Genomic DNA, 17,353 nt, shown 5'->3' with positions numbered 1-17,353 from the left:
ATGAAAAATAAAAGCAATCCAGAGGTTCTGCTGGAATGCATGAAGATTCTTAGATTCACTCTTACAGCCAAACAGTTCCTGTGCTTTGCTCATAGCTTTTACACTTTAGAGACAGATTTAGTGAAAGCAGCTCTGGCTTTCTGGCAGCTGGCTGCATCGGGACATGAAGCCGTTTTCTTTGTTTGAGGCTCTGCCAAACCAACCACTAGGCGGGCATTATGACAGTGGTGCAGATAAGTAACAGAAGAAAGGGCAGGACTACATATGAAACAATTGAGCAACAGTGTTTTCTGTGGGAGACGGTCGTTCTAACTGGTACAGACTGTTCATAGTTTGGAAAGCTTTTTTCTAATCCACCAAAGCTATATATCAAATTGTTAAAATTAGGGGGAGAAAATCCCCAAAGCACAGTGGGAAGGTGTACAGAGTATGACAAACCTCAGATATCTGTAAATGTTAAATTATATACATGCAACAAACTAATTAAAATTAAAGGTCTATTGATTAACTCTCTATCTACTATATCTCCCCCTATCTATTTTCACAGAAAGAAGCACCACTGGCATGTTCCTGGTGGTTGGTGTCGATTTATCTGTGTCCAGGTTGGGCTTAGGCTGGTGTCTCATCATCCTGTCTTACAGTGACTGAAAATATACAACATACTGCAATATAGATACACAGCATCAGTCAGAACACTGAGCTACCTGTAGGTTCTACTGGCTGCCATTAAAACAAACGTGAAGGAAATCTGGATTTAATAATTTTCTTTTTAATTCTTAAATTCTTCCCAACAACATCATGTCAAGTAGAAAATTTCCAATCTGAATGAGGGTTATGTTTGTTTAACGTCAAGAACCTGGATTGAGTTGAACAACAGTGCTGAAAGATGTCAGTGCGCCTCACAGAAGTAACTGCGTCTTGTTTACAGCCTTTACGGTAAAGGTTAGCTATTTGCTATGAATGCCTGTCCGTTAATAGGACATAAAATGGATTATGTTTTAATAATAATACGCAATTTAACTGAAAAAATTTAGTCATTTATGAAAAAAAACTTACCTAACTATTAAACTTTAAAATAGGTACATTTACTTCTCAAACTTGGCACCAGATGGATGACGTGTACGTGAGGGTCCTTCTGACTTCCGGGTTTATATAAACAGATATCAAGCGGAGTCGCCTCGCCCATAAAGATGTGAGTTTTTGGACTTTCGTGAAATTTTGACATGGACATATTTCACATGCATTCACGTGTATCCGTCTGTTAACAACAGTAATGGTGTGTTCTTCATTAGGTCTAAAGTAACGTTTAAAATCACCCTGACGTCGGACCCCCGGCTACCATACAAAGTGTGAGTACACTGACAACTCAGCAGTCACCGCTTTAATATGTCAGCCAGCTACATTTTCGACTTTATTTAACGTTTAGTTAACATTTCACGGCTACTGCAGATATTTTGTGTTTGTAGTTTTTTATTAAGCAACGTAACACGTGGGCAATGAGTGAACATCTGCTAGTGCCGATGCTGACACTGTAATCACAGTCGGCTTCCGTTTTCTGTAGTGTGGCTTCACAGCATTTTATGAGGTCTGTTATGAATTAACCTGACCATCTTTACGTCGTGATCAATGGAAATGGCACTCATTAAAGTAATTTGTATAATATATGTGAATCCTGACAAACAGCCAGAGTCATAAAAATATTATTAAATTGATTTTAAACTTTTAACTGTATTTCTATAAGTTTTACAGCGTTTCCTATTAATGACCGCCATTCGTACTACATCAAAGTAGTAAAGTAATAGATAAATGATTAAATGACAGAAAGGTTTCTGGTTTTCCAGTATTTACAATGAGTCTATAGTTTTAAAAATGATCTGAATGAATAAAGACTGAATGAATAAAGACTGAATAAAAGTTGGCTGTTTGGGGCCCCACATTTTAAAATGGCATTGATGTCCCTGCTATATGCAGGATAAAAAGACATCAGAACATGGACAGGACGAGCAGAAACAGGAATCATAGCAGCCAAGGGTAAATGTAAAGCAGACCTTTTAACATTAAGCCCTCAGACAGACTGTTATGGCTGTGGTGTTTGACTTTGCATTGCTTAAAGGCACAGTGTGCTTTTTATAATCCAAGTCTTTGTCATAGTCAAGCACAGGCATGTTTAAAAAAAATAGAATGCTAATTCAGAGTATGAGAAAGTCTTTTTTTAATCTAGAAAAAGTAAGTTTAGTGAATCTATTTTTTTATAGTATTATTAGTATAAGTTTCATAATTTGATGATATTGTTGAATATTCAATAGCTTTTGATACAGAGTTTAACATTTTAAGTGGTATTCTTGAACAAAGTATTCAAATCTAGGTTTTCAATATTTTTTTCTAATACTCTGGTTCTTCTGTTTGAGCAACACTTTGGCATATTAAACAGATCCATTTCCATTTCTGCTTGAACTTCAGGTTTCTGACAAATTACCTGAAATCCTTCATGGATTTTATGCAGAAATCATAGTTGAATCCATTTTTGCCATTTCTGCAGCTGATTTGTGTCATCTTTGTTTGTTTGGGTTTTTTTTTTTAGTGCAATATAAAGTGGTAGAATGAACACTAAAAGACCAGAAAAAATCTTGTTCAGGTCTTATTTAAATAGATTATTAAATAGCTTATTATGAATGTATTCCCATGAATGAAACAAGGGAATAAAGTGGAGCTGAATAGCTTTGTAGCACCTTGATCTAATGAGTACCGGTAATTAGATTATTTTTAAATTAGAACATTTTATTTTTAAAGGTAAGCACCGCTTAACAGGGGAAATTTTATAGACTGGAAATTTAAATCTTACATGTAATTTATTTCTAATAATTTTTGAAATGAGATATTGAAGATATAAATAATGTTTTTCTGAATCAATGCTTTCATGAAATAGCTTGCAAAACTAAAAAAGTGTATTAAATTTATGTTATTCAAAGGTTGCATAAAATACCAGGCAGTTTAGTGCAGGGTAAACTGATTATTGTGCAATATTGAGATAGAATTTAGAATGATGCAATGTGTTGGGCTGGTTGCTTCCTGAGTACTGTTACTAGGTTACATCAAGGGTAGCAAACATCAATTCATATTTAAGGGGATTCACTTGCTGGATTTTACCTATTACCTATTAGCTTTGTGTCTAGGAGTTAGCAATCAGCCATATAACTAGAGCAGAACATAGAGTAGCAGCACAGGTCATTTGATCAAAGTGTATACACAAAGAAAAATCTACTGGAGCTCACAAACAAATCATTATGTGACTTAATTCTAAGTCATTCTTATCCCCATGCTGCACTCCCCCTGTCGAATCTCACTTTAACCCCTAAATAAAACCATTTTTTTCTACATGAATAAAAAATTTTACATTTTCTTTATTTAACTAAAACTAAAAGTAACTAAAATGTAAGCCATGATTGGTCAACATGTAGTTAATTTAAGCAGTGTGTGCCACCTTACATAAATGATGTCTCACTGTTTTCTCCCTTTTAGATTAACAAAAAGTATAATGGCTTTGTTTTTTACATACTGGATTATGTCATCTGGTTTTGTGTGTATGGGCGTAACATTCCTGCTATCACATTGTCTCAAAGCACTTAAATTGTTGAGCTTTTGACCTTTTATGGACTAATTTGACGTTAGTAGCAAAACAATGTGTGCTAACTTCTTAAAAAACATATACAATCCAAACATCTTAAATCTTAAAATCATGTTCTATGACAATCATTTTTTAAGCAGCACCAAATGACATCCCTATATTTTAACTATATTATTACAAAGCAAAGTTTGAAAGCAAGATTAGAATTTATGTCAATTAAAGATTGTCCTTTCTGGTTGGAAACCCAGCTAAACCCTAGTATTAAGCTGCAAAAAGTTGATTAATATATAAGTTGAATTTTCTTTGATGGTCAATCTAGTGAAAAAATATACAAATAGTGAGGCTAAGAATAAAAAAAATCCCAAATGTCTTATTTTAAGGTTTCACACAAGGTTTTCAAGAGATGTGCCCTTTGTAGAATTGAGGTGTAAACAAGATGCAGTTGCAGAGTGTTTTGTTTTCATGGTATTTTTGTCACATAATGCATGGTCATAATTTCCAACAAAGGTTCAAATGAGTAGGTTCAAATAATTAGATGTAAAATACTGGAGACTGTTGTTACTTTAACATGTTGACAGAGCGTCTTTTCTTTAATGAGGTCAGAGAAAACCTTGCTGGAGCTAATAATGTTATGGCTTGAGCAGAGGGATGGTGATGATAATGAGGTATCGCATTAGCCCTGTCAGACATTCAAAAAAGGTTACCACTGGCTCTCAGTTAACACAAGGTCATCTTTATAATCTCCCAGGTTTTCACTCTCACAAATAGGCTGAAGATTCAGCTTAAGCTTAGCTTCTTTCTCTTTTTACTGCAGTGCTGAGTACATCAATTGATTTTCACCCTCCTAGAGCTCATCTCCACTGCATCACCTTACTTGGCAATTGCATTTCTGGCCTTGATTTTTTTTTTAAAATATTTTTTATTTATTTAAAAAAAACTCTCACATCTGTTTAAAGAGTCTGGTGGTTTTTGGGTTGCCCTTGGGAGATCTCTGGTCCCCACTGAGCACTGCTCTGCAGAATTCATTTGAGAAGCATCCATCTGACAGTGTTGTATGTGTAACTGTTTATGCACCCTTAAGGACCAGCCCTGGCCAGTATGTTGAGGTGTGAACTTTAACTGGGCCAGTGCAACTCGTGTATTCTTTTCTTTTTAGCCTTTGTGTTGTAGATTTGCTGCTGTTCTTGGGATCATTCTCCTGATGCATGACCCAAGTTGAGCCGAGCTTTAGATGTCAGACAATTGGCCTCACAATTGAGTCTAGAATATTTTTACAAACTAGTTTTACAAAATACGGTTGGTTCAATGACTGCAAGGTGTCCAGGTCCAGTGTCTGCAAACCACCTCTGTACTCAGTTGGTATGAGGTGTTTGTGCTGAAATGCTGTGTTTGGTTTTTGCCTAACGTGGTGCTGTGCATTATGGGCAACATCTCCACTTTGGTCTTAACTAAAGGACATTGTTCCAGAAGGTTTGTGGTATGTTCAGATACCGCTTTGCAAACCTTCGCTGCCATGTTCTTTCTAGAGAGAAGAGCCTCTGTCCTGGCAACCCAAGTCAGTTACTTTTTGTGTACTCGTTTTGTATTTTTTCCACCATATTGTCAGGAATGTTAACATTTAACATGTTAGTTTAGGCCTGTAGAGTCTTAGATGTTGCTCTTATATTTTTGGCAAGTTCTCTGAGCTTCGCATGGTCTGAGTTTGTGGGGATGTCCACTCCTGGGAAGATTGTGGTAGCACACACCTTGTGCTTTTATAGAGCTGCTCACATTTGATAAGTTTTGATTTGTAGCACTTGGTTGCTCTTTACCCTCTTAATTCCTATGCTAGCAGTAAGGATGTAGTTAGTTCTTCACAAGACTACATAGATCTTAGGGGTGGGGGAAAAAATCGATACTGTGTAGTATCGTGATATTTTGTTTGCTAATAATGTATCGATACCCGGTTGTTCAGTGATGACGCGACGAATCCTACTTCCGGGTCTAAAGTAGTCTGCGTTTAATATGGCTTTTGTGTTGTTAACATGTTTAATGTTATGTATTTTCTTCTATTTGATCTCAAAAAGCTCCTAAAACAGTCAGTGATCACTGTTGACCTCCCTCTGCTTTTATTACCGCTAATCATTTATTTAAGCTCAGTTTTTAAAACCTTAGGATGTAACTACAGCCCAGCCCATGCAGCAGTATATGAATGACTAACCTCGTATTGTGGATGGATTATCTCAGTTGTTCTCCTGGCTGAAGTTTGGTCCTTTTACAGCATCCTGCCATGCGATTACATTTGTTCCTGACCACCGAGAACACTCACGCTAACTTTTATCGAGTGGAAAAACAGTTAGCTTGTTTATATTATGCTAACATAGCTGTGTCGCTAGCGGTCACGTAGCACATCATTATATACCAGCTAGCCCAACTTCAGTAACCCTACAAACGTCACTGCTGTTTAGTTTTCTGTCTTCATTTATGCTGGAAGTGATAACAGAGCTGTACGTTTTAATTTGTTTCCAAAACCCCGCAGTCAGGACATGCTATATTGTATTTAGATAGAAGCTAGCGAGCTAACTCCCTGCTAACTTCTAACTCCGTTAAATGTCATAAATTCCGTTTTCATGGATGCCTGGGTGTTAAACTCAATTGTTACACCTGGTAGAGCAGAACGCTGATCATTTTATTAAAGATGAAAGACTTTAGACAGTTTTTCAACTCTCAGTAATGCCATAGTGATCATTTGATATATGGACCTGCAGCGGAGTTTAGACCCAGACACGGCTAGTGACGTCAGACTGAACAACCGGACAGGGACAGCAGAAATCGATATTTTGTTACAAAAAAGGTTTTTGTGCTCTGACTTCAGAGCATGTTGATCCTTTTTCTGAGCAAGAATCCTGACATTCCTTCACTGTCCAAATGTGTTTTAACTTTTTTTTTGGCAGCAATAAACATGACAGTTTACTTATTTTAATTTAAGACATGTTTTATTTTAATTAAGTTTAAAACTTTTTTTATTTAATGTAAAATTATATTTTGTTTTAATTTAATTTCAAATTCTTCAGTTGCTGAAGGGCCTGCATAGTTTTCATAAATTGCTTAGTTCAGAATAGCTATAGTTGTACCAGATGGTTGCATTCAGTTAAGTTGGACTAGACTGTAATACAAACCGTTCAGTTTGTCACCAATATAACTGACTGAAATGAGAGAAAGACTGAGTGGGAGACTTTATCAATATTCATTTTATCTAATATCAAAGTTTACCTTTATGTACAGAATCTGAATATCGCAAAATATTTTTAAAAATTGCAATAATATTGTATCGTGCGTTAAGTATTGTGATAATATCGTATCGTGGGATGTATGGTGATTCCCACCTCTAATAGATCTGTGTAAACCTTCTTCTTCACAAGACTGTAAAATAGTAGGCATTTTATAAAATAAAAATGTTATTTTAGAGCATTTTTAAAATCCCATTTAATATGTCTGTTGCAGACTAAGTGTCCCAGAGAGCACACCATTCACAGCGGTTTTGAAGTTTGCAGCTGAGGAGGTAAGCTGTTTCTCCTTGTTCTTTGTGCAAGACTACGGTGGAATAATTGCATTGCGCAGTAATGCTGTTCAGCTTAATACAGATCTATGGTACATGTGAAAATATATGTCAGCTAATTTAAAAACAGTTTTATATTTGATGGTTTTGACTGTGACATACCCTTGCAACATTTATTCAACATTTATCTATTTATAGTTACAAAATTCTAGTATAAACAATTGTACCTTTTAATAGACTAAAATGAAGTCTTGTTGCAGTAAGTGTTTCAGGCACTGGATGTGTTTTTCAGCCACGTTTTTCAGTCTGACACAACGGGTTCACTTATATTTTAATCAATAGAGCCGTCTGCTGTCACCGAAAGCCTCTCTTTAGCCTTTGAAGTGTATTTTCTTCCCTTTTCTGTGCATAAACACGCAGCAGTACTGCGGCTTAAATCATCCTAATGAATGAGTAAAGCTGCGGCTGCAGATGTGCTCCTTTTCAGTGTGTTGACAGGGTATTAATCTTATTCTGTTACAAACCAGGAAACTAATGAAACATAATTTTCACATTGTGATCCCCAAATTTGCATGCAATGAACATACGTGCTGCTAGAAGTTAATTGACTGTGAGGAGAATACAGTTATGGTTAAGTAGAACGACAAAGATTTCACCATTGATTTCCCACAAAAGTTAGCCTTTGAATTACTTAGCCATGGGAGTAGTTTCCTGGAGTGGCTTCATATTGCTGCCTTGTTCACTTACATTTATTTATTCATCAACACAGATTTTGCTTTTGTGTTAGTAGCTTTATATTTTACATTTTCTTTATTATGGTTCAACTGGCAGAATAAAATGATTTTATTTTCTTTCAGATATAATGTTAAATATTTTATCATAAACCAACCAACCAGGCGGGTGGTTCAAACTCATTTATATGCTATATTTAATCCTTTAGGAGTTTGTTTTTTTTCTTTCTGCCACAAAAACAAAGCTCATCACCTCCCATTTGTCTCTGATCAAACTGTTTCATGTGTGCTGCTTGTGCTACACAAGCCAGTAGTTTGGTGAGCAGCACTTTGCTAACCTTATCTCCCTGGAGACAGACTGCTTCCTCCACCCGTTTGCAGCAAATCCCCACCAGCCCACATCCTCTTCTGCCGAACACTGAAGTAGGATATGTATTGTAACCGTGCTGAGTGATTTTCATCCAGAAATTCAAGCGTGGCTATCTTTCCCACAGGCCCTCTCTAAAGTGTTTATTTGAATGTGTGCGTGTGCTCAGGTGCATTTTTGTGTGAAACCGCAAAACACTTGTGTGTCTGACAAGCGTGAAAGTTGGGAGACAAAGGACAAAAACAAAAGAGTTTTTCATTTTTGCTTGTTTTACTCACTATGGTAGTGAAGACATCGTGTAGTAGCTCTCGCTTCTATTTTGAAATTGTTACCCAATAAAGTCAGAGAACGGCAGCACGCTGACTCAGTAGATGAAGCTGTCTTTCATGGTAGTTTTAGTTTCACACTTTGTCTTCAGGCCAAGTGAAATATGGGAGCAACATGTCCCTGATTATTTAACTAGAATGGATTAGTGCTGCTGAAATGTCAAATGCTAACTTCTGTTGAGAAATTCACTTTTAATGTTAACATTGGTATCTGCTTCAATTTCTCTTCCAGTTTAAAGTGCCGTCAGCAACCAGTGCAATAATAACAAATGGTGAGTACACAGAATTTTATTTATTTATTTATTTATTTGATGTTCCAAGTGAACTCGAGTTATTAGGAACCATTTTATGGTTACAGAGAGTCTCGTGCTTTTACAAGCCAAGTGTTTTGACAGGCAGGTTTGAAGTCAACAAAAAGCTGGAAGGATGTGTGGAAGATGCATCCAAGTGAAGGCGTGCTTGCTGTGGTCTTTGAACTACACAGCGGGTCTGGAAATAAGCTGATGCTTGAAGTACTGTCAAGTCACATATAATGATATATTGATCACCAAAAGCAAGCAAACATAATGTAATGGGAATATCTCATCAAACATACATTTAGACATGTGGTCATGGTCAAGACTGGACCTGCTGAAGTTCAAAATAAGGATCAGAATTTGGGTGCGGGGTGTCTCTGGGTGAAAAAGATTTCCAAAAGTAACTCAAATAATCTCTTGTTAGAACTAGAGATGGCACGATACCACTTTTTTATGTCCGATACCGATACCGATATCATAAATTTGGATATCTGCCGATACCGATATGAATCCGATATAGTGTTTTTTAATCAACAAAACTGTTTTTTAAATATCTTGCTGCATTTTGTATAAGTTCATGCTCAAGTTTAAAACAACAACTACACTAAAGCTATTTTGTTATACCTGTATGCAAAAAAAAAATATTTCATAGTTCAGCAATACTGATCAATCTAATAAACTTAAACCTACACCATCCTCCCTATTCTGGTATTTTAAAGAGTACTTAGCATAAATATTAAGCAACCTAACTAATAGGGTTCCAACTCCCAGCAACAACAAAAATAAATAAATAAAAAATAGGGAACCACCCCTCACGCTCTACCTCATGATGCTTAATCGACGTAATCAACCTTAATTTGATGCAGTGTGAAAAAAAATGCACAGAAATCAATTATTTTTCAAGAAATATTAAATAGATTCAACATCTTTCTTCAACAAAATTGCAGACTGCACAGATGGTACCTTCCCAAAGGAAAAAGTACTATAGCTTACTAGGGTATATATATTAGACTTAATAGTCACTATATACAGTAATTGACTTCTATTCATTTTACATCAAATTAAAACTTTGGGTGTCAGATAATTATTTATTAAAAGCTAGACATTTTAAATGAGAATAAGAAAGAAAAGTATGTCTTTGTGCCCCCTTTTCCCTGTTAATGCCCTATCGGCCCCCCTGGCTAAACTTTGCTAGATCCGCCCCTGCACAGTTACCAGCCGTCAGCTACGTAGAAAAAGATCCTCGAGTAGAAAGTAATATTAAATACATTCTAACAACAGCTGATCAAGCTTAAACGTGCTTCTGTTGTTCAGCCGCTGGTTTCCTCTTTCTGGTGCAAAGTGGGCCAAAAGCAAACTAGAGACATGGACTCACGACAGAAAAGCTGATCAGCTGATCGTTAAGCAGTTTCATGATTGAAGTAGCAGCAGGAGAGGCAGTCGCTTGTTAAGCTTAACGCAGGAATGCTTTACAAACATTCAGAGATGGACTTACACACTTGCTTTACTTCTCTCGGGATAACTTTGTCGGAGATGAAATGCCGGGTTGCTAGCGAAGCTCCAAATGCTATCCAGACCACCGACAGGTCCCGCATGCCACAGCCGCTCTATCACGTGATGCATACTGCTCCGACGTGCTAACGTTCTGAGGTGAGTTGCGGCGTGTTGCAAGTTTTGTGAGGTGCTTTCGTGATATTTAATGGATCGGATTACATTTTTTTATTTTTCTCCGATATCCGATCCAGTAATTTAGGTCAGTATCGGACCGATACGTAATATCGGATCGGTCCATCTCTAGTAAGAACCAAGATGTGCAGAAGAGCATCTCTGAAAGTGTGACAAGTTGATCCTTAAGAGGAGCAGAAGACAACACTGGGTGTTACTCCTACCAGCTGTGGAAAAAAAAAGCTGAGCAGTTCACACAAGCTCAACAAAATTGTACGGACGAATGACACCTGATCTTCCAATTTTGGATTTCTGCTGCAATGTTAAATTGATGCAGTCAGCAGTTGGTATAAACATTACTGAAGCTTCCTGCCTCATATCAAAGGTTCAGGCTAGTGGTGGTGATGGTGTGAGGCATAATTTCTTGGCACGCTTTGGGCCCTTTAAATTGTTTAAATGCCACAGCTTACCAGAGTAATTGTTGCTGATCACACCCTCCCTTTTGTGACAGCAGTGTATAAATCTTCTTGCTTAAAACAGGAGAACACAGCAAATAAAACTGAACGTCAACCTGGTACCAGTAAGGAGTAACTAATAAAGTAGCTGAGTGTTTAAGTAAAAATAATTTGAGATATATTCAATAAATAAAAACAATGTTCTGTCAGTATTTTGACTATTTTTAAGCCAAGACAGATCCGTATAAAATATTTCCTAAACTTTGCATTGTTGTAATAGTTTTTCACCGACTGTATTTCTTATGACAGTAAATGGGAGGTGTCTGTAATTTCACGAGCACCTTATAAAAAAGGTTGAATTTAAGTCCACTTTCTGAGGTTTTCATTGCTAAATTAATCTTCGTTTTACTTGGTACTTTTAAAGCATATCAGTTTTAGGCCATCAGGACTCAGTAACACTGAATCCTGCATCCTCCACTAGCAGAAGTTTTGCATAGCTTCTCCCAGTTTGTGTTAAGACCCTTTGTGTGATCTGTATAAAGTAAATCAGTCTAAAGCTTCACCTTAGAGGGGATTCATCTAATTAGTGTGTGTATAAAACAGAAATAGAGTTCAAAGTTGTAAATTAGTGCAATTAAAAATTTTTATTTTTACTTCCATATTTAGGTGAAACGTGATTATTTTTTTTAGCACTTCAGTTTACCAAAATAGGCAAGCATTCAGTAGGTAAGTAAATATATAAATTATATTAAAACAAGAAGTCATTAGAAGTGAAATGAAAATCAGCCTTTTTTATTTAAACAATGATTTTATTTTTTGCACAATTATACACAGAGAAGAAACTGTTCAATCAAATAAACCCCTGCACCAATAGAGAAAACACCCGCATTTTTATTTTATTTGAATATTAACATACTAGTAATTCAAGTAGTGATTACTGAAAACTATTTCTTAATTTATTCTTAGATCTTTTTTGAACGTTTAAACTTGTTTCAACCTTAAGAAACAACGTTTCATTTCATTTATTTCATTTATTTATTTATTTCACACTTTGTCAACAGTTTCCACAGTTAGTTCTTTCAAACAAACCAACTACACTTTCTGTCAGTAAAGCACTGCAACCACGTGTGAAGAATACGAAAGAAAAGAAAACGTTCAACTTTTTTTTTTTGAAAACTAGGTCACATTAAAATCCAACATCAGTTCCTCGAATTCAGTGAAGTCATGCTACAAACATGGTTCTATAACTACAGGAAAAAAGTTTAAAATTACATACAAGTATGATTTCAAATTCAGAACCATTAGCCTGACTCCGGAAAACAGATTTGCTGGATGAACGAGAAAAGTACAACACTAAGCTATTTTTAATGTCTTTTCATGTTCAAGTATTCATGACAAACCAGTTGCACAAGTTTCTGTGCCACTTACCTTTGTATTTATTTTGACAGTGAGCAGTTTGTCCACAGAGTGTGAGTAGGACAAGTAAAATGCATGCTTGGATAAATGTTTGTGCTGCTGTCAGTTCAGCCAACTCTCAAAGACAAGAAAAGATATGAAAAGTATCAATAAAATACATTTTCTGGTAAAATATTGAACCTCTGCAAGTACTTTCTCGGGCATGCAATAAGTTGTTAGGTCAACAGATTCTTTTCTAAAAGGCAGAACACATACCGAACAGATGGATGTCTGAAATAATCTGAGCCTAAATTTTCAGCTGGATTCCTCCAGTTACACAACACGTTATTGATCTTATGGTAAATGGTAAATGGCCTGTATTTATATAGCGCTTTACTAGTCCCTAAGGACCCCAAAGCGCTTTACATATCCAGTCATCCACCCATTCACGCACACATTCACACACTGGTGATGGCAAGCTACATTGTAGCCACAGCCACCCTGGGGCGCACTGACAGAGGCGAGGCTGCCGGACACTGGCGCCACCGGGCCCTCTGACCACCACCAGTAGGCAACGGGTGAAGTGTCTTGCCCAAGGACACAACGACCGAGACTGTCCAAGCCGGGGCTCGAACCGGCAACCTTCCGATTACAAGGCAAACTCCCAACTCTTGAGCCACGATCGCCCCTTATAGCCACACTCTTAGAAATTACCAGAGCAAATGACACTAAATTGCCTTGATGGGTGTTAGGAGAAAAATTGTTGGCTTTTTCATTGTACTCCAGCAATCGAAGAGCAGATTGCTGGCAACGTCGTTTTCTTCTGCTCTGTTCTGACAGGGTTAGACTAGTGAACTTAATTGTATTTTAAATCACAGGAAGATTACTTTCTTGGGGACATATTGTGTTGACAGATAACATAAAGATAAGGTTTGTGTTAAAATGACTGAAGTGATGATACGTTCAAAGATAAGTTTTAAATTTATCAAAAGAAAAATGGCTCGTCTGTCATTGTTCCAGATAGATCTCTTTGCTATCAGTTGTGCTGCTGAGTGAACTGTTATTACAAATGAAGCAGTTATTGAATACATTTTATTTCTTATTTCTTTGCTTGTCTTTTGGATAACAGTTTTTTTCTTGTATTTTCTGCATTTTGTGTTTACATTCTCATTTTAATGTTTGCTTTGCAGATGGAATAGGAATCAACCCGGCTCAGACTGCAGGTGAGTTCTTGTGTTCTTATGTATGTTTTTCTTTTTTCTTTTCTTTTTTTAAGTATTAGAAATACTTTGATCCTCAAGGTGATTTAAGGTCACATGTTCTCCATCTGTTGTATTAATATGCAAATGACCTCTGGGCTTTCTTTTAAGCTTGTTGACACTTGTCAGACTGCTTTTGTCAAATCATAAATAGCCTAAGCAATTAATACAGTTCTTGAACAAAGTATGAATCATTATGCTTTATATCTCGGACGTGTTCAAATCTCAGTGACATTGGCCTGAAGGTCAGCGGTCGTTTTCTGAAAACCTTGCAAATGCAATAACTTGAGAACAAGGCAAGATAGGATTTTGAAATTGAAACCATAGGTGCATCTACTGGGAGCCTGGGGGCTACCACTGGTCACCACCAGTATTTCTGCTAATACTCAATGGGATGTAACTGTGCATGGTTCCAGAAAGAGAGCAAGAATATACAGTAAGAATTACCTTGTATTTTCTTGCTCACTTTGTGATCAGTCATTTCTAATTAAATTTGGGTCATTTAAGTCTGTTTTTACATATTAATAAATAAAATTAACTGTTTTCTTGCCTTGTTCTCAAGTTATTGCAAACTATTATGCACCTGAATCTAACATGACAATGAGAGTCCCATCACAAATCTGCGCTACCTTAGAATATGAGTACAATAGTTGCATATAGAGCACATTAAGTGTTTAACTTTATTAGCTACAGCATCATCAAATATACATCCAACAGACACTTTGTTAGGTTTAACTGTTTATCTGTCCAATAATGCAAATCTCTGATCAACCAATTACATGGCAGCAGCTCAGTGCTTATAGGGATGTAGACATGATCAAGACAAACTGCTGAGCAAACATCAGGAACAGGAAAAGAAAAGTGATTTAGGTGACTTTGGGGCATGGTTGTTGGTCCCAGAAGGGGCTGATCTGAGTATTTCAGTAACTGCTGATTACTGAGATTTTCCTACACAGCCTAGGGATTACTGAGACTGGTCTGAAAGGGAGAAGAAATGCTTTGAGTATCACTTGATATTTCACGTGTGGGTGAAAATGCTTTGTTGATGCCGGAGGTCAGAGGAGAATGGCCAGACTGCTTTGAGCAGATAAGAAGTCGACAGTATCTCAAGTAAAGGTTTGTTACAACCAAGGTATGTAGAAAAGCATTGCCTGGTGTGAGTCTTGATTTCTGCTGCAGTATTCGGATGGCCGGGTAAGAATGTATCATAAATATGAAAGTATGGATCCACACTGCATATTTTCAGTGGTTCAAGCTGGTGTTGGTGGGGAGATATTTTCCTGGGACACTTTGGAGCTGTTAGTATCAACTGAGCATTGCTTATTGAGCATTGCTGATCTCTTTATGAGCACAGTGTATTGTTCTTCTGATGGCTGCTTCCAGCAGGAAGGGGGCAGGGATAGCTCAGTAGGTAGAGTGGTGGCCCCATGATCGGAAGGTCGGGGGTTCAACTCCACTGAACGGCTACCCTGAGGTACCCCTGACCAAGGTACCATCCCTACACACTGCTCTCCGGGCGCTGCACTGGTGGCTGCCCACTGCTTCACTGGGTGAATGGGTTAAATGCAGAGGAACTATTTCCCTATGGGGACTAACATGCACACTTTACAGGATAACACGTCATGTCAAAGCTCCAATCCTCTCAGCTGGTTTCTTGAACATTCGAATGAGTAGACTGTTCTTAAATGGCCTCATCAGTCACCAAATCTAAATCCAATAGAGTATATTTGGGATGTGATGGAATGGGAGAGTTATGAACCAACCAATCTGCAACAATTGTCTGATAGCATCATGTCAAGGTGGACCAAAATTTTCTAGGGAATGTTTTTTGCACCTTGTTAAATCTATGACTTGGAAGAATTAAGACAGCTCTGCAGGCAAAAGAGAGTGCAGCCTGATATTAATGTTCTCTGTCTAACTGATCTGAGTCTACTGCAGCCACCTGAACAATCTTCCATTTGTTTGGTAGCTGAAATTTGTTTTTAATGAGGTTGTCTTTGATTTACTTAAAAAAAAAATAGTGTTGATTGGTTTTGGCTCTTGCAAGTTAGATGTGAATTTGGGAGGGCAGAGATGTCACAGTGCTACCTTGATAAGCAAGTATTGAAAATCTTACTAATCATTCAGCCAGTCTCTTTACAAAGAATTGCAGGACTTCATCACCACTGGTCATACTCGGAGATCTTGTCACATTTATATTATATGTTGAATGTGATCAGAACTGTAGAAGTTTGGCCTACTTCTCCTTATGCATTGGGTCTCTTCTGCTGAGGAAGGACATTGGTGGGCATTCAGCTTTTTATCTGAATTACACTCATGCGCTGTGCTGCCAAGAATAGCAGCAGTTCAGAAACCTCTGTCCGATTGGCTTTTTTTCACCCACTGCAGCCACTCCACCTCCTGTTTACAGGACTGAGATGGTGGAAATCAATCTGTCAAGTTCTTTTTTTTCCCGACATGCTTTCTAAGGTTAAAATCACACTTCTTTTGGAAAATGGCAAAGGTGCACATATGCCAATAAGAACTGCTTAAAATGCATGCTCTTGTTAACATCCATTTCTTTCTTTTTTTAATAATTGGTTTATGTAGGCTGACTGAAGAGCTGAAAATTAGGCACTAGGATTTTTTTCATCTGTCAGTTTAGTGATCGTTCCAGCTCGAAGCGTCTGTGTGAAGACTGAATCTGTGTGCAAGTTGTAATCGAATCCAAGACTTTGAGTCAGAGATTGCATGCTTTTTTGTCAAGTTTCTCTCCCAGCTGGTGAGTTGACATGTTGTTGGCAGCTTTGGTGACAATAAAACCCCTTATTAAAGCACACTGATTATGAACCATGATCTTTATATAGTGCTCTGCCTTGTGTTGCAGGGAATGTGTTTCTGAAGCACGGCTCAGAGCTTCGCCTCATTCCAAGAGACAGAGTGGGAGGACAAGGAGACTGATGCTGCTTTTCCTCGTCGACATCGGCATAATGACTCACGCGGCACATTCATGTAACGCTCGAGACCCAGGAAACACCTCAGCGTGTGTCATTTTTATTTTCTGGCCCACCACTGACAGTGACTCACATGAGAGTATATTTAAACACATTGATGACGTGCGCATGTTCCCTGTGTTCAAAAGTTTGGAGTAACATCAGGAGAGAGTAAGAGAGTAATGAATTCACACAACACAGCATCTACATCCCAGGAAAGATCAGCAAACAACTGAGTCAGCTGACTTTTGTATCTTTGTAAATGACAATAAAGAATCCATATGACCAACAGCACATGCTCAGTGCAGCGTTACTTTTGTTCGTACTGGAATTGGTAATAATATCTACAAAGGATGCTGTTAAGTGCTTCATTAAGCGACTGGTGACTTTATCTGTGCTAATCAGGCACCTTGTGTCAGAGCAGTGTTCTTCAAACAGATGCTGCAGTTGTCCTGGGGACCAGATTTGTCTTTGAGTCGATCCAACACAGCTTCTGATTAAAGCATGAAACTGTTAAATCAATCTGTTCAAACATATGGCTCTTTGCGGCCCTCTCTCAGGTTACATTCGAGCATCAAATGCACTCATCCCCCCACTTGAAATCACACACTGCGCACCTACACACAATAAATATAGAAAATCTCCACTGAATAATGCTGCCTGATTATGAACTGATAAAGCAGGTGTTGATAAAACAAGCCAAGCGTCCAAAGAGCTTAGATTA

At 37.5% G+C, this 17,353-nt stretch overlaps 1 protein-coding gene across 1 annotated transcript; it reads left to right on the top strand.

Annotated features, from left to right (window-relative positions):
* The first annotated feature begins 1,053 nt into the window (after nucleotides 1-1,053).
* On the top strand, nucleotides 1,054-16,923 carry ufm1 (ubiquitin-fold modifier 1). The gene is made up of 6 exons (XM_086308864.1): nucleotides 1,054-1,192; nucleotides 1,293-1,349; nucleotides 7,109-7,166; nucleotides 8,820-8,859; nucleotides 13,589-13,621; nucleotides 16,524-16,923. Coding segments are annotated over exons 1-6 (264 nt in total). The 5' UTR covers nucleotides 1,054-1,190; the 3' UTR covers nucleotides 16,598-16,923.
* Nucleotides 16,924-17,353: the final 430 nt, after the last annotated feature.

Source organism: Aulonocara sp. 'chitande type north' Nkhata Bay, linkage group LG10 (assembly GCF_057382095.1).
Source record: "Aulonocara sp. 'chitande type north' Nkhata Bay isolate Kocher_YH1m ecotype deep benthic linkage group LG10, A_spYH_male_GT1.1, whole genome shotgun sequence".
Classification (NCBI taxonomy): domain Eukaryota; kingdom Metazoa; phylum Chordata; class Actinopteri; order Cichliformes; family Cichlidae; genus Aulonocara; species Aulonocara sp. 'chitande type north' Nkhata Bay.
Note: the sequence above shows the minus strand (reverse complement) of the source record. Positions and strands in the feature narration are given on the sequence as shown.

Bases quoted from the DNA above. Each gene is read 5' to 3' on its own strand.
- ufm1 (XM_086308864.1), top strand. The intron at 7,167-8,819 runs GTAAGCTGTTTC...TTTCTCTTCCAG, and splicing joins TGAAGTTTGCAGCTGAGGAG to TTTAAAGTGCCGTCAGCAAC. The intron at 13,622-16,523 runs GTGAGTTCTTGT...CTTGTGTTGCAG, and splicing joins CAACCCGGCTCAGACTGCAG to GGAATGTGTTTCTGAAGCAC.